Source organism: Macaca mulatta, chromosome 14, assembly GCF_049350105.2.
Source record: "Macaca mulatta isolate MMU2019108-1 chromosome 14, T2T-MMU8v2.0, whole genome shotgun sequence".
NCBI classification, from domain to species: Eukaryota; Metazoa; Chordata; class Mammalia; order Primates; family Cercopithecidae; genus Macaca; species Macaca mulatta.
In genome coordinates, this window is record NC_133419.1 from 73,658,695 (window position 1) to 73,676,244 (window position 17,550).

At 51.5% G+C, this 17,550-nt stretch overlaps 1 protein-coding gene across 49 annotated transcripts in view; it reads left to right on the forward strand.

Annotated features, from left to right (window-relative positions):
- The window catches only part of P2RY6 (pyrimidinergic receptor P2Y6), a 33,235-nt gene extending 24,350 nt beyond the window's left edge, over nucleotides 1-8,885 (forward strand). For 11 of the 49 annotated variants that reach the window (XM_077963730.1, XM_077963748.1, XM_077963732.1 and 8 more), the window contains 3 exons: nucleotides 3,190-3,284; nucleotides 6,784-6,869; nucleotides 7,566-8,885. In XM_077963730.1, the coding sequence (XP_077819856.1) occupies nucleotides 7,600-8,586 (987 nt within the window). In that variant the 5' untranslated portion in view covers nucleotides 3,190-3,284; nucleotides 6,784-6,869; nucleotides 7,566-7,599 and the 3' untranslated portion in view covers nucleotides 8,587-8,885. Of the gene's footprint in view, nucleotides 1-168; nucleotides 235-3,011; nucleotides 3,289-3,550; nucleotides 3,955-6,783; nucleotides 6,870-7,565 lie in introns of those variants that run through there. The other 38 variants (XM_077963731.1, XM_077963757.1, XM_077963759.1 and 35 more) reach the window with 12 other exon arrangements.
- The last annotated feature ends 8,665 nt before the right edge of the window (nucleotides 8,886-17,550 follow it).

Consider the following 17,550-nt stretch of genomic DNA (forward strand, 5'->3'; position numbering starts at 1 on the left):
TTTGGCCAACAGATCCCCTCATCCCTGCTGGATATGAAGGCCTCAGGGGATGGGGGAGGCTCTGGGGTCACGTAAAGTTTATCCTGAGACCATAGGATCTAAGCAGCCTGAAGGGCTGGGCCCCTTGTCATTTCTTCCTATGTCCATACTGAATTGCCCCTGCTCTAGAACTGACACCATGGTTGTTATCCCAACTGAAAAAAGGATACTGGAAGAGGCCGTCCCTGCTGTGAGGTGAGGGGCTGCCGTGTTTTGCCAAAGGTGTACCTGGGGTGGAGATGGGTGGTGGATGCCTGGGGCCAGGGCCTCTACCTCAGACAGATAAGGCTTGGTGCTGACCCTGTTGTCCCTGCCATGTCCCCAGTGGCTCCTGTGACCACACTGACCAGGGTGAGGTCCTGAGAATGAGAGCTTGAGCTCATCTGGGGAGGGTGAGTGGAAGGAAGGTTGGGGAGTGGGTCAAGAGGAAATGAGACCGGAAACCCAGTCCGGAGGCTGCTCAGTGCCAGCCCTGAGGGGAAGCCCCCCATTGTGGGCAGACCAGCCTTGCCCTCACCCCTCCCTGGCTGTGTGACAGAGTGGGGCTGGCTGTCCGCTGGTGCCATCTCATGGCTACAGGGTCTCAATGCAGGGAAGACCTAACTCCCCTGAGAATCCCCTGGTTTGAGCATCTGAGCTCCAACTTAGGGGGAACAATGAAGAAGGGGGCCTTAGAGTCAAGAAGAACGTACTGAAATACCACCTGGCTGGGATAGCTTGGAAAACTCACTGGCCCTTCCTGAGTCTTAGTTTCTTCATATGTAAAGGGGAGGGAATAATCCATCCCCCACCAAATTGCCCAGGACTGTAGATAAAACATCTGGCACAGAATAGGCATTTAAGAAACAACACTGGCCAGACACGGTGGCTCACGCCTGTAATCCCAGCACTTTGGGAGGCCGAGGCAGGTGGATTACCTGAGGTCAGGAGTTCAAGACCAGCCTAACCAACATGGAGAAACCCCATCTCTACTAAAAGTACAAAATTAGCCTGGTATGGTAGCACATGCCTGTACATCCCAGCTACTTGGGAGGCTGACGCAGGAGAATCACTTGAACCTGGGAGGTAGAGGTTGCGGTGAGCCAAGATCGTGCCATTGTACTCCAACCTGGGCAACAAGAGTGAAACTCCATCTCAAGAAAAAAGAAAAGAAAAGAAAAAGAAAGAAGAAAGAAAGAGAGAGAGAAAAAGAGAGAGAGAGAGAAAGAAAGAAAGAAAGAAAGAAAGAAAGGAAGGAAGGAAGGAAGGAAGGAAGGAAGGAAGGAGGGAGGGAGGGAAGGAAGGAAGGAAGGAAGGAAGGAAAGAAGGAAGGAAGGAAGGAAGGAAGGAAGGAAGGAAGGAAGGAAGGAAGGAAGGAAGGAAGGAAAAGAAAGAGGGAGAGAGACTGGCCGTGGCCGGGCATAGTGGTGCATCCCTGTAATCCCAATACTTTGGGAGGCCAAGGAGGGAGGATCTCTGCCAAAAGAAGGCTCCACGTTGGAGGTTTCGTGATGGGCCAGCCCCTCTCAGGCCTCTCATCTGAAGCCCCCTCTTTGCAGAGCTCATCCATTGCTCTGGCTTTTATATTTATTAATTTCTCACAGAGGTTAAGCTCATTCCCCACTTCTGTGCCTTTGCCCACAGTGGACCTCCTGCCTGTGATGCCCTCTTCAGCCTTGTTATGTGTCCAGGTCCCTCTGGTCCTTTAGTGCCCAGCAGTGGACATGCTTTCTCCATGAGCTTTACAGGTTACTTCCTCCCAGGTGCACCCATGACCCCTGAGACCTGAGTGCTCCCTCCCAGGCCCCGTCCCCTCCTCTAGGCCTAGCCAGGTCCATGGGCAAAGCTAAGGCCCAGTGAGAGCAGGGCAGTTCCTTGGCTCCGATTCAGTCATCCTTAAATTCTTTGAAGTCCCAAGCCCTAGGATGCTGTAGTTCCAAGGTCCTGAGAGCCCTCAAACCTAGACTCTGTTAGGAAGGCAAAGAACTAAAAGGCCAGTGGGTAATGGGTATTCAGTGGTTGTTGAGGTGCCAGGCCAGGCCTCTTGTATGCCCTTGAACCCCTGAGAAGAGGGTGGGGAAGGGGCAGCTGGCCTTAGTTTCTTTCTCCATCTGTCAAGTGGGACCCCATGAGCCTTTTCTTCCCCTCTGAGGTTAGTCCAAGTGCCCTTATCTGAGCGGAGCAGTGGGATTAGGGATCTCCAGATCTGCACGTCTGGGCGGATAAGACATGATAGGGACAGCTTTGTGTTTCCCATCCATCCAGGTTGCAGGGACTGAGACCACTTAGGCTTCTTACCCAAGCCCTGCCCTGCCCTGCCTTGGGGACAACACCTCCCAGGAGCCCTCAGATCTGTTCCCATTCCTGGGACAGTGACCCATCCTGCTGGGAGTGGCTGTGGGAGGTTGTCCCAAGGACCCAGCAAAGGACTGCTGCTGAGCTGAAGGCCACCTTGCTCTCCTGGGCCACAGCACAGGTCAAATCCAACCAGGAGGTCCACACTCAGCTGGCAGAAGTGACCTCTTAGCACAGGCCTAAGCAAGCAGTAGGTGCTCAATCTGTGCACAACTGACCAAGTGTTTATCAGAAGTTCAAACCTGATTTTTCTCAGTGTGATCCAAACTTTGGGTTCCCACTCTGTTCCTCAATCCCCTTGCCTGTAAAAATGGCTTTGGGGTGAGATCGGTGCCTTTAAGGGCACCTTCAGCTCTGATGCTCTAGGCTCTAAGAGTCTCCTCTGCACCTCCCAGGGTAGAAGATGAGCCGCCCTGAGTGGCACTTTATCCTCCCAGCACACTGGTGGTCCGTATGACCATATTCTACCCAGGAGGCTCAGAGAACGGAAGGGGCTTATCTAGTCAGTGGTTGGGGGCAAAGGTGGAGTAAGAACCTGGGCCTCAAACTCCCAGGGCAGCATTCTTTCCCCACACAATCCTCCCCTGCCACCTGCCTTGCTACCTCAGCTGCTCCGAATCAAAGCCTACCTCCTCCAGGTCTCCCTCTTGGAATGCTGCTTCCCACTCTGGATCTGGCCTCCCCGGGACAATGAGGAGCCACATCTCCTGCTCTGGTCTCCTAACAGCTCTGAGGCCAGTTTGGTGGTGAGGAGGGGATGGGGAGGATGTGGCACAGGCAACTGGGTCCTCAGGGGCATCACATCTATCTCCACAGCCCATGTCCATCACTCCTTATGCGCCCTGCACCTGCTGTGTGGAAGAAGCAGTCGCTGTGAAATGGGGGAACGTAGGAGGATCTGGTGACACATAGTAGGTACTCGATAAATGTGTGTGGAGAAAAGGAGAAGAGGGAAGGAGGGAGGGAGAAGGGGGCTGAGTAAGTATGTACATAAGTGGATTGCCACACGGAGGGATGGGTAGATGGCCATGTTGGTGAGTGAGCTATTGAATGAGGGAAGGAAGGCTAGATGGGGGAGTGAATGGCTGGGAGGAGGAATGGACACCCCGTGGCTCTGAGTGTTATAGCTAAAGGAGGAGCCACGAGCTCTTTAATCACTGCCCTACCCATTTGACAGCTGCGAAGACTGAGAGATGGCTGAGCAGAAAGAAAATTGCTGGTTCTATGGGGCTGACAGCCTCTGGTTCTCCCCTACCCTCCTCCTCTGCCCCATCCCCCTCTTTCCCCTGCTGGGGTAGAGGAGTGTTCCGGGAAGGACGCCTTTTTTCCACCTCCTTGCTCCTCTAAGCCCAGTTTCCGCCAGGCGCTGGGCGTGGTGTTGGGGATGGCAGGGAGCCGGTGGCCCCCACAGAGACTCTTTTAGTCAGAGACAGTCCTGCCAGGAAACAGAGGAAGCTGCTCACCCTGTCAGATGAGCTGCAGCCTAGCTGAGGGCAGGAGAGTGGGGAGCCTCAGGTCTGGCTTCCCTTTGCCCCAACACACTTGGGACCACCAGCGTGCTGCAGGGACAGGAGGCTGCCTGTGAGTGTCAGTGCATCTTGGGGCCATGGGCCAGTGCAGGGGTTGTGGGGGGTGGGGGGCAGGTGGACACAAGGAACTGTGACTTTGGGCGGGAAGGCTGGGTTCAGCATTGACTTAAAGGAGGCCCACAGAGTTAGGAGGCCCAGAGGAAGGGATTCCACCCAGCTGGGGGGATAAAAAAAGGAAGAAGCAAGGTGAGATCTGGAGCTAGATAGATACTTAGGGTTTTGATAAATGGAGATTAGTTGGATGGCACTTTGTGTGAAGGGAACAGTGGAGATGGGGAGGCTGGAGAGGGAGTCTGGCTCTCTGGCTGCCACTGGCTATGTAGGAGTCTCCACATCTTGGGAATGTGTGACGAAAGAGGAAGGGGCAAGGGCAGAGTGGCCCTGGTGTACTTCAGATAGGGCTGGAGGGCTTGGCAGGGGTCTTGAATGTCAGGAAAAGGGTTTGGGCCTTTCCCCCAAAGGGCAGAGGAATGGAGAGAAGGATGTAGTCAGAGCCACTTGTTAGCAAGCCCCCCGCACCATGGGCAGAGTCCAGCCCAGGAAGAGGCTGGGGTCTGGTCTTGTCCAGAACTTAGGACCCAAGAGCTAGTGACAGATGTCAGCGCCAAGGTCAGCTGCTGCCTGGAGGTGGGAGCCAAGAGCACCCTCCTTGAGGCCAGCCCCTGCCAGGAACTGGGAGAACAGCTCAGCTCTCCTAGGTCCTCAGAAAATAGACAAAGGAGCCGGGGTGATGGTCAGGCCTCTTTCCTGACACAGCCCTGAAGGTTTTCCCAGACAGCTGTGCACTGGATCCCCTCCTGCAGCCCTCTGCCTCCTTCCAAGGGGGAGGGGAGGGGGTCCCAGGAGGATCAGTCTCACCAGGGTGTGCGAGTGGCAGACTGCTGTCCCCACTCATCTGAGACAGAGGGCTGTCCCTGGGGGTGGGATCTGAGGGTGAAGGCCTCCCAAAGGAAGGTTGAGGGATGCAGCACCCCTCTAACATGTTCTCCTCCTCACCACAACCTTCTTCCCTTGCAGACTGGTCTCCTCAGACCCTGTGTGAGGAGAGGGGTCAGGGAGGGGCAGAGGCTTCGTCTCAAAGGCCAGCCCCACGGAACCAGCAGTTTTCTTTTTCCTCAGATTTCTTTGTCAGACCCTGTGTGAGAGGAGATTGGTCTGCAAGAACAGAGGGTTATGGTGAGGAGGGGAACATGGTAGAGGGGTGCTGTGTCCCTCAACCTTCCTCCTCACCCGGAGTGTCCTCCCACCCTTCTCCACCCATGGAAATCCTGGTCAACCACCCAGGCCTTGCTCTGTCTTTCATTCTGCTCTGAAAAGTCTCTTCCACCAGGTGGTTCACACTGGTCTCCTCCATCAGACTAGCATATCTGTATCTGTATCCCCATATCTCCATGTCCACCTATACACTATGCCCTCATGTATCTAGCTGGTAGAGAGGACTCAGTGAATCCCTGTCATGTGGAAACAAGAGAATGAACATGTGAATGAGAATGGCCCGAACCAATGAATGAAGAGATGAGCAGACGTTCTCTGCCTGTGCTCATCCTGGCTTCATGGCTATGCTGTGGGGGGCTGCTATGTTTCTTCCTCTGGTCTCCTCGTCGTTCCTACCTTGTCCTAGCTGGGCACCCAGCACTCCTAGCATACGGTCTAAAGCCCCACAAAGAATCTTTGGTAACTGAGGGTGACATGGGATGTGGGCTGCAGACAGAGAATCCAACATTATCATTTTGCCCAGAATTGGGGTAAAATAGCTTCACCAAAATGAAATGGTAAGTTGGGAAGAATGTATTTTTCTCTAATATAACTTTTTTAAATCCCATAACCTTACTTAGTAGGTATATTAAGAACAGAAAACACTTGGCCCCATGCCAGGCACTGATCTTCACAACAATCTTATAAGGCAGGTACTATCTCATCTCATTTTACAGATGGGGAATCTGGAGGACAGAGGTTAACTAGTATGCCCAAGACCACATAGCTCATCCGTGGCATAGCTGGGACTTGAACCTAAGCATCTGGACCAGAGTCCATATACTTTGCCTGAACCCTTTACCACCCACTGAGTGCATTTGCAGGACTTCATATTTTTTCTGGGCCTCAATTTTTCCCGTCTGTAAAATGGGAAAAGAGGAGGATTAGATTCATTATCTCAAAGGCCCATTGGATTTTAGTTGTAAATTTTCTCTAGACACCAGTAATATGGCAATGTCAGTTTAGAGGTGAGTGTCTAGCAGTCAGACTTACCCCATCAGGGAACCCCTTAGGGTATTTGTGCTGCTGGCTCTCCCAAAACCCAGCCCGAAAGAATGAGAGGAGGGACAAGATGTAGAATGCAATGGCATGGCATTTATTGAGCACTACTGAATGTCATCACCACACATTTCACTGATGAGGACGCTGGCCACATCACTTATGAGGACACTGTGACATGACCTGTTTCACACAGCACGTAAGTGGGGGAGCAACATTTAAACCCAGGCCTGCCTAGCTCTGAAGTTGGTCATGTAAACTCTACATCTCATGTCTGTGGGCTACACTAAGCTGCCTTTTCTGGACTGGGCAGTTGGGTTCTGGTTCTGACTCTGCTCTGACTTACGAAGAAAGGAGCAGTCCCTGCCCCTCACTGTGCCTGGATTTCCATCTCTGTAAAGTAAACAGATGACTTGGTCCCTCACCCATCCGCCTTCAGGGACGTTGTTTTCACTCTGGGCACTAGCAGGCTCTGTGTTGTCAGAGGCTCTGCCAAACCTGCCTTTGTAGCCTCAAGTGGAACCAGGCCTTGGGGAACTGGGTATCACCTCCTTCCCCTATTTTACAGATAACAAGACCTCTGCCAGAAGAACCATGGCTTTGAAAGGTGGAGTTCAGGCTGAGGAGATGGGTGCGGTCCTCAGTGAGCCCCTGGTGTGTGGACCCTTCATATTGGTTAACTAAGAGTTATCAGGGCCCTTTCTGCCCCACACCCTGGACTAAGACCAGAGAGACACCGGACCTGGCCCCTCTCCTCAGGCAGGTCCCAGTCTGTGAGAGACATGCGGATCCACCATGACCAGAGTCTCCACACCCCAGGGAGCCCCTGGCAGCCCTGCACAGCATGATTTAGCGCTTCTAACCTCTTGACATCCCTGAGAGGCAGGCGCCACATTCCCCCTTTTCTTAGGTGAAATGAAATCATCACCTCAAAGTCACATAGCAAATACATAACAGAGTTGGGATTCAAACCCAAGTCCATCAATCTCCACTAACAGAGAAAGAAACATATGATCAGGGCTTTGAAGAATGAATAGAAGTTCACTTGGAAGGCTGAAGGAAAAAAAAAAAAAAATATATATATATATATATATACACACACACACACATATATACATACACACACACACACACAAAATGAATCAGATTGTTCCCAAGCGTGAGCTTTATTGTATCACAAATTTTCTCGAAGTGAGGGCTCTGTGGGGCTTCATGGGGTGGTTAGAGTAGCAGAGTTGACAAAGTTGGTGCCCTCACTGTTCAGACACGGAGATCAGGGCCCGAGGAGGGGCAGGGCCTGCTGGGTGGTGAGTGAGCATGTCACTGACAGGCTGTGTATTGCTCTCCCAGCCTCCCTGAACATAGGAAACTCACCTGAGCAGCCATGGAGTGGGACAATGGCACAGGACAGGCTCTGGGCTTGCCACCCACCACCTGTGTCTACCGCGAGAACTTCAAGCGACTGCTGCTGCCACCTGTGTATTCGGCGGTGCTGGCGGCTGGCCTGCCGCTGAACGTCTGTGTCATTACCCAGATCTGCACGTCCCGCCGGGCCTTGACTCGCACGGCTGTGTATACCCTAAACCTCGCCCTGGCCGACCTACTGTATGCCTGCTCCCTGCCCCTGCTCATCTACAACTATGCCCAAGGTGACCACTGGCCCTTTGGCGACTTCGCCTGCCGCCTGGTCCGCTTCCTCTTCTACGCCAATCTGCATGGCAGCATCCTCTTCCTCACCTGCATCAGCTTCCAGCGCTACCTGGGCATCTGCCACCCGCTGGCCCCCTGGCACAAACGTGGGGGCCGCCGGGCCGCCTGGCTAGTGTGTGTAGCCGTGTGGCTGGCTGTGACAACCCAGTCCCTGCCCACAGCTGTCTTTGCTGCCACAGGCATCCAGCGTAACCGCACCGTTTGCTATGACCTCAGCCCGCCTGCCCTGGCCACCCGCTATATGCCCTATGGCATGGCTCTCACTGTCATCGGCTTCCTGCTGCCCTTTGCTGCCCTGCTGGCCTGCTACTGTCTCCTGGCCCGCCGCTTGTGCCGCCAGGATGGCCCAGCAGAGCCTGTGGCCCAGGAGCGGCGTGGCAAGGCAGCCCGCATGGCGGTGGTGGTGGCCGCTGCCTTTGCCATCAGCTTCCTGCCTTTCCACATCACCAAGACAGCCTACCTGGCAGTGCGCTCAACGCCAGGCGTCCCCTGCCCTGTGTTGGAGGCCTTTGCAGCGGCCTATAAAGGCACACGGCCGTTCGCCAGCGCCAACAGCGTGCTGGACCCCATCCTCTTCTACTTCACCCAGAAGAAGTTCCGCCGACGACCACATGAGCTCCTACAGAAACTCACAGCCAAATGGCAGAGGCAGGGTCGCTAAGACCTCCAGGGCCTGGGCAGCTTTCATGTTTGCCATTGTGTCCAGGGCACCAGGAGCCCCACCAACCCCAAAGCATGCAGAGAATTAGAGCTCAGCTCAGCTGGGCATGGAGTAAGGTCCCTCACAGGACCCAGAAGCTCACCAAAAACTATTTCTTCAGCCCCTTCTCTGGCCCAGGCCCTGTGGGCATGGAGATGGACAGACCTGGGCCTGGCACTTGAGAGGTCCTAGTCAGCCATAGAGAGCTGGGGAAACCACATTAAGGTGCTCACAAAAATACAGTGTGACGTGTACTATCATCAAGGGGTATGTTCCATGCTTTGAGTCACCAATGAAGCGGGTGAGGGAAGATGAGAGTGGGAAGTGAGAGCTTCTGGGAAGGGGCATTTGAGCTGGGTTTTGGGGGATGACTATGAGCTCTCTGGAGAGGAGTGATATTCCATTTATTTAGCAAGCCTTTACTGACACCTTGTGCTCAGGCTTGGGTTGGTTCTGGGGCCCTAGAAGAACCCGTCCTAGCCCTGGTCCATACAGGTTCCCAACTGCTGGAAGTACAGACTGGCACAGCAACATTAGGGTTGTGACAGAGGGAAGCATGGCTGCAGGGAGGGGGTACACAGAGGGTGTCCATGACCCAGTCCGAAGAGTCAGGAAAGAGCTCTCTGAGGAGGGAGCATCTGAGCCAGATGTCGAGGGCTGAGTGGAAACTTGGCAAGCAGAAGTGGGGAACACTTTAGTGCAACCCAGGAATGCTCCATACATATCCAGCTGGGCCAGCCTTGTGCTGGGATCTGCCCTGGGCAGACAGGCAGGGGGCCGGAGCAGAGGACACATGGCCTTGCATGTGTGAAAGCCGAGAAAATGGGAGCTGTGCCTCAGCCAGCCTCCAGACAAGGGCAAGAGTTGGCCAGATGCTCCAGGCAGTGGGAGGCCAATGGAGGGAGTAATCAGGGGAAGTTTCTTAGAAGAGGCAGGGGGCCAAGTGCAGTGGCTCATGCCTGTAATCTAAGCAATTTGGGAGGCCGAGGAAGGAGGAATGCTTGAGCCCTGGAGTTTGAGACCAGCCTGGGCAACACAGTAAGACCCTGTTTCCACCAAAAAAAAATTTAAAATAGCCTGGTGTGGTGGTGTCTGACTGTAGTACTAACTACTCAGGAGGCTGAGGTGCTGAGTTCAAAGTTACAGTGAGGATCACACCAGTGCATTCCAGCCTGAGCGACAGATGGAGACCCTGTCTCTAAAAAAATTAAAATAAATCGGGAGTGGTGGCTCATGTCTGTAATCCCAGTACTTTGGGAGGCTAAGGCAGGTGGATCACTTGAGGTCAGGAGTTTGAGAACAGCCTGGCCAACACAGTGAAACCCTGTCTCTACCGAAAATATAAAAATTAGCTGGGCATGGTGGCTGGTGCCTGTAATCCCAGCTACTTGGGAGGCTGAGGCAAGAGAATCGCTTGAACCTGGGAGGCAGAGGTTGCCATGAACCGAGATTGCATCACTGCATTCCAGCCTGGGCGATGGAGTGAGACCCTGTCTCAAAAACAAACAAACAAAAAAAAAAAAACAAGAAAAAAAAAAAAAAGAAAAGAAGGGATCAGCTTGAGCCAGGAGGAATTCAAGAAGCAGAGAGTGAAGCAGCTCTGGAGCTACTCCCAGTAGAAGGCATGGAGTGATGTGTACAAAACCCAGAGTTAGAAATGAGCTGAGGGGCCGGGCGTGGTAGCTCATACCTGTAATCCCAGCAGTTTGGGAGGCCAAGGCAGGCAGATCACTTGAGGTCAGGAGTTTGAGACCAGCCTGGCCAACATGGCAAAACCTCATCTTTACTTAAAAATACAAAAATTAGCTGGGCGTAGTGGCAGGCGCCTATAGTCCCAGCTACACCAGAGGCTGAGGCACAGGAGTCACTTGAACCTGGGAGGTGGAGGTTGTGGTGAACTGAGATTGCACCACTGCACTCCAGTCTGGATAACAAAGCAAGACTCTGTCTCAGAAAAGAAAAGAAAAGAAAAGAAAAGAAAAGAAAAGAAAAGAAAAGAAAAAATTGCCTGTAAAGCAACAGTGAGTTTCAATTAAATGGGGGATAGGTGGGATGGGGTGGGACCTGGGTGTGTGGAAGGGGGTGGCCAGGAAAACAGCTGGGTAGAGCCAGAGCATTCAAGGCTAGGATGAGCCCCAGATCCACCTCTCCTTCATCCACCTCTTCAAGTGTGGCTCTTTCAACCTTAGGGTATCCTCTGTACCTGGGGTACCTCCACCAGGCCCCTAAGTGAGGGGAAACAGTTGTTCAACATTGCTTCACTCAAAATGGAGGAGTCAGCAGCTTGAGAGCCTCAGGGCCACCAGGAGGCTTCTACATGGAGGTCCCACCACTGGAAGCCTACTGATCGGTCTCATGACAGACTGTTCCTGCCATGTTCCACTCCTGCCCTCTCAGGCCCATCGTTCTGACCTGTGGGTACCCGGAGAGCTGCCTTGAGGCCATCTCATAAGGAGGCATGTCAAACACAGATCCAAGCCTTAAAAAGCCTTGGAAAGGCATCTTTACGGAAGGTCCCTGGAGGAAGCAGCAAAGGGGAATGGTAGCACACAAGACCCCCCACCCAGCCAGGCGCGGTGGCTCATATCTGTAATCGTAACACTTTGAGAGACCAAGGCAGGTGAATCATGAAGTCAGGAGATCGAGACCATCCTGTCCAACATGGTGAAACCCCATCTCTACTAAAAATACAAAAATTAGCTGGGCGTGGTGGCGGGTGCCTGTAGTCCCAGCTACTTGGGAGGCTGAGGCAGGAGAATTGCTAGAACCCAGGAGGCGGAGACTGCAGTGAGCCAAGATTGCACTACTGTACTCCAGCCTGGGGACAGAGTGAGACTCCATCTCAAAAAAAAAAAGACCCCACACCCTCCACCAAATCCTCTTCCCCTCTGAGAACCACCCCTCAGCTACTCCTTTGCAGCTCCTCATTCTCTGCCATTCTTTCTCATTTCTCCTCCCCATCACTTCTCCTCCAGTCCTTGTGCCCTCCTCCCAGATCCGTTTTTCTTATGTAGGACAATCTAGCCTGCCCTTGGCTGCTGGTGCACCACGCAGAACCTGTAAGCCAAGAACTACCCCGGGCTAACAGTCTTCCTTTTAGAAGGCAGAGCAGGGACTGTTATTATACAAGGACTGTATAACTTATGCAATATTTTTATTTTAGCCCTGCCTAGTCCCCAAGGCTGCTGGGCAATGGGGTCATTCAGAGAGGGGCATTGGAGGAGTTAAACACCATGGCAATTGGTGTTGCAGCTGGCAGAAGTGGGAAAACCAGCTCCAACCCACCATGGGAGGCCATTCAAAGTGTCCTTGCTGGAGAGGCAGACCATTTGGACAGAAGGAACTTTGACTTGTGACCACAGTGAGACCGATGTATGTTAGAAGACAGAGGCTGGTTTTTATTCCCTGTACGGTGCCCCACCGTGCCAAGCAGTACATATACGACCCACCTTGCATCTTCTCAACTGCCTGGGATGGGGGCTAGGGGAGAGTGAAAGCAAGGGCAGGGGACAGGGCCTCTGCTCATAGCCCACCTGAGCCCCTGTAGAGAGTCCCAGATGACTGTCCCAGCTGACCTCCGAGAGCTGTGACCCTTTGCTTACTCTTCCAGGAGTCGAAATTGTGACCCACAGGTAAATTCCAAGCTTCCCTTTGTGAGGCCGAATAGTATGGAAGGTGCAGACTCCAGAGTCAGACCATCCGGGTATATGTCCTGGCTCTACCATTTACTAGCTCTGTTATGCTGGGCAAGTCATTTATTTATTTATTTATTTTTTAGTTTTTTCTTTTTTTTTTTTTTTTTTTTTTTTTGAGACAGAGTCTTGCTCTGTCACCAGGCTGGAGTGCAGTTGTGCGATCTTGGCTCATTGAAACCTCCGCCTCCTGGGTTCAAGCGATTCCCCTGCCTCAGTCTCCCGAGTAGCTGGGACTACAGGCGCGTGCCACCACGCCTGACTAATTTTTTGTATTTTAGTAGAGATGGGGTTTCACCGTGTTGGCCAGGATGGTCTCTATCTTCTGACCTCGTGGTTTGCCAGCCTCGGCCTCCCAAAGTGCTGAGATTACAGGCATGAGCCACCACGCCCGGCCTATTTTTTATTTTTACTTTTTTGAGACGGAGTTGTGCTCTTGTTGTCCAGGCTGGAGTGCAATAGTGCAATCTCAGGTCACTGCAAAACTCCACTTCCTGAGTTCAAGCAATTCTCCTGCCTCAGCCTCCCGAGTAGCTGGGATTACAGCCACGTGCCACCATGCCCAGCTAATTTTTATATTTTAGTAGAGATGGGGTTTCACCATGTTGATCAGGATGGTCTCAAACTCCTGACCTCAGGTGATCTGCCTGCCTTGGCCTCCCAAAGTGCTGGGATTACAGGCGTGAGCCACCGCATCCGGCCTAGGCAAGTTATTTCACCTCTTTGTGTCTCATCTTCATTATTATTCCCATAACATTATTTATTTGGGTTCCACCCTGGGATGGTGAACCTTAGGTGCAGGCCAGGCAGTGACCTGGACAGAGGGTGGGGCCAGGGTCTAGGCTGGAGTGGGAGCTAGGAATCAACAAAGTCTAGGGACACTGGGAAGGCTACTTAGAAAAGATGCAGAGCCTGGGGAATGGTCAACCCCAAAGTGGCTTGAGCTTGAGTGGGTGGGTGGGTTTCGTGAAAGAAAGAGTGGGAAGAGGGGAGGAGTTCTGGGAACTCCAAGATTAGGGAGCTGAGGAGAAGGAGCCAGAGATGTGGAGGGCAGGAGCCCAGGAGTCTCTGAATGATGGTGGTATGAGGGGAGAGTGGAGTTGGGTGAGTGAGAGGCTTGAGGGAAGGAAGTGGGGGTAGTAAGCAGAGAAGAGAAGAGGGAGGAAGATTCCAAGAAAGGCCAGGCCCAGGGATGGAGCTTCCAGGACAAAGTTGTTGCTGAGAGTTGGCTGGTGGCAGTTGGGGGCAGACAACCGGGGTGGGGTAGGGGTGGGGAGGTAGGAGCAAGGATTGGGAAGCTAGAAAGTCAGGAATCAGTGACTGTCTTGGGGAAATTTCCATTCCAAACGGGAAAAGCCCAGGAGCATCTGATCTGTCCTAGCAATGGACACAGCTGGCCTCTTCCTCCCTCATTCATTTGTTCAATGAATATTGACCCTGTGTTTCTGAGATAAGCTCAGGTCCCGGCTCTAATCTTGGGAAAGAATCCAAGGGGTTTGGGATGCAGACAAGGAAACAGTTCATCCAGCAAACAGTCCTTACTGGGCACCTCCTATATGCCAAGTATCACGCTGGGCCCTCATAGAGCTCCTAGTCTGATGGAGGAGACAGGTAATAATGAAACACATACATACCTGGATCATTACAGCTGGGGAGGAGAGTGCAGATCATAAAGTGGACCCATGCGAGGAGGGTATCACTAGGGAGATGATGAGCTCCTGGAATGGTCCATGGCCAAGAAATGCTAAATACCAGAGGGGCCCTGACCTAGCTGAGGGGCAGAAAAGGTTTCTAAGTGAGGCCCAGAACCTCCGAAGACCTCAGAAGGCATTAGCTCAGTGCAGAAGGGCTGCGACAGAGTCTGTGACTTTGACCAAGCACCTTCACTCCTCTGAGCCTCTGTTTCCTTACCTGTAAAATACTAGACCTTCCTAAGCCACCAGGGGTACCGAGGGATAGAAAAGTTAGAGCAGAAATTTCATAAAGTACTAAACATACTATAACCCAATAGAAAAATGAGCAAGAGGCACAAATAGGCACTTCATATAAAAGGAAACACAAGGGCAGGCACGGTGGCTCATGCCTGTAATCCTAGCACTTTGGGAGGCTGAGGCAGGCGGATCACAAGGTCAGGAGTTTGAGACCAGCCTGACCAACATGGTGAAACCTTGCCTTTACTAAAATATAAAAATTAGCTGGGCGTGGTGGCATGTGCCTGTAATCTCAGTTACTTGGGAGGCTGAGGCAGAAGAATTGCTTGAACCTGGGAGGCAGAGATTGCGATGAGCTAAGATCGCACTCCAGCTTGGGCAACAAGAGAGAAACTCTGTCTCAAAAAAAAAAAAAAACAAGAAACACAGATGATTAAAAAACATAGAAGAGAAATTAGATCCCAGCTTGACAATGCCTCCTAATGTTGATCAATTGCCTGCCCTGTGCTCAAGCATTTCTGTCCATGTGTACCTGGAGTCATGCACAATGCTCAGCAAACACCTGGAAACACCAAAATGTGCATCAGCAAGACACTGGATCAATACACTGTGATATATTCACACATTGAAATAGTCCACATGGCCAGAATGGACTATAGAGGCATGCAACAGTATGGGTAAATCTTAGCAGTATAATATTAAGAAAAAAGAAGTCCCAACAAATTATGTAAAGCAAGATGCCTTTTTTTTTTTTTTTTTTTTTTTTTTTTTTTTTTTTTTGAGACAGAGTCTTGCTCTGTTGCTCAGGCTGCAGTGCAGTGGTGTGGTCTTGGCTTACTGCAAACTCCGCCTCCTGGGTTCAAGCGATTCTCCTGCCTCAGCCTCCCAAGAAGCTGTGATTACAGGCATGCACCACCATACCCTGCTAATTTTTGTATTTTTAATAGAGACTGGGTTTTACCATGTTGGCCAGGCTGGTCTTGAACTCCTGGCCTCAAGCAATCCACCCACCTCAGCCTCCCAAAGTGCTGGGATTACAGGCGTGAGCCACCACGTCCAGCAGGATGCCCTTTTTATATAGTTAAGAACAACTAAAATGAAAATATATAGTTTGAAGGAATATGTAGATACAATAAAACCACATAAAAAGGAAAGCAAGAGAATGGTGAACACAGGATTTGAAATGATGATTTTCTACATGGTGGGGCAGCAGGAGAATGGGGGCAGAAGAACTATATAATGAGATGTGAATTATTTTAAAGGTCCTAGTTGTATTGTTTTGTTTTTTGGCAAAAGCCAGTTGAATAACTGATGAGAATGTAGTGTGATCTAAATATTATAAAGAATTTAATCCTGTGTGCTTATGGTCTAATTATATAGGAAAGGGGGCAATCTCAGATAGTTTCTATTTGACTTTGCAATGGAGTCAGAAGAGTCAGATTTCCCCGTAAGACAGCTCCCTCATGGAGCTTATTGCATCTTGTCCCCGCACTCATCCTTTCTCTCCCTCTTAAGTACAGTTGCTCATTGATTTACGATAGGGTTACATCCCAATAAACCCACTGAAAATATCATAAGTCAAAAAGGCATGTAATACACCTAGCCTACCAAACATCAGAGCTTAGCCTAACCCACCTGAAACAGGCCCAGAACACTTCCATAGCCTAGAGTTGGGCAAAAATCATCTAACACAAAGCCTATTTTACAATAAAATGCTGAATATCTCATGTAATTTATTGAATATTTTACTGAAAGTGAAAAACAGAATGATTGTATGTGTGCTCAAAGTATGGATATACATAGCTTTTGCATCATTATAAAGTCAAAAGTCATTAAGTTGAAACATCATGATCTGGGGACTATCTGTACCCGAAGCCCACCAAAGCCCATCATTGGCCATGACCTGTGACCTTCAAAACCTTCCCATCTTGATTTCTCCAAGGGATTCCATGGTCCTTACCTCGCTAGATCACCATCACTCACTGGGTAAATGGGCTATTGTTTTCATTACCCTTTCATAGGTGAGGAGCCTGGGGCCCAGAGGAAAGGGGGTGACCTGCAGAAGGTGAGCCAGCATAGGGTTTCTCTCTCCACTCTGGTGCCCAGTGCTCCCAGCCCCCTATCAGATGAATCATCTTGGGGCTAAAAATTGCTGTACATAATTACCCAGCACCATAAAAATTCCAGATCCCTTCTGTTCATGGAAGATAACTTTGTCTTATCCTGGATCATAAGGAGCTGGGGGTGGGAGGATTCATGAAGCCCTGGAAGCAATCAAGCCACTCTCAGATTGGGTGAGCTTTCTTTGGACCGAGACCCAGTCTAGATCCTTAAACACCCTGCCTCCCCACCAAGGGGATTCCTGAGCCAAAGGCCCAAGCCAGCTCACCTCAAGGCCAAGCCACAAGACTCTGGGAGCCCAAGACCTAAACCTCCACTCCTCTCTATCCACTTGCCCATCTGTGATATGGAATAAGGGTTTCTGTCCCAGAAGTGACAGGGAGGTGGAAAAGTACAAATTTCAGATGGTAGGAGTCATCATTATGGGGGGAGAGAGTGACTCCTGGGATGACTCCTGTCTCCCACCCCTCCCCAACTCACCCCACAGCACACACCAAAACTTGCCCCAAAGAGTAGAAAGAAAATACTAAAGATGGTGAGAGTCTGACGTCAAATGCCAGAGCCAGAGAGGGCACTTTTGGGGAACCTGACCCACTCCTCACTTTTCAGACACAGGCAAGTGCAGGGATTTACCCAAGGTCACAGAATAAGTCAGAACAGAGAGGCACAGGCCAGCAGGGCTCTCTTTTATCAATTTCCTAGAGAAAAGGGAGAGATTTACTCCTTGGCCCCCTCGAGGCAGAGCTGAGATGAGGTTGAGGTGAGGGACTCCCTGGATGCTGGTCTCAGAGAGGAAGTGCTTTCTTGCTACAGAGATATTCCACAACTCAAGAGGCTGCCCAGAGAGTGGAGAGTGACCTCTTCATCCTGTGGGGTATATGAGTAGCAAGTAGGTTCTGGGGTCCCAGCTGAGTCCTCCCTCTCTCATTCGGTAGTCAGGCAATCCCTGGGTGTCTACCATCCTTTCCTATCTTCCTGCCTGACTCTCTTCTCTGAGCCCCATCTCCCAGCCTCGTCTGGCCCAGCTACAGTCTCCTTGGCTGGACCCAGTGGCAGTGGGGTTGGCTGGGTAATGCCGACTGCTGACCTAACTATGTGTCCCTGGGGCCTTGCTAGTGGGGGTTGGAGGGGACAGGGCAGTCTGATTAGGCCTGAAGAAGGCTGGGCAGCACTGGAGGGGC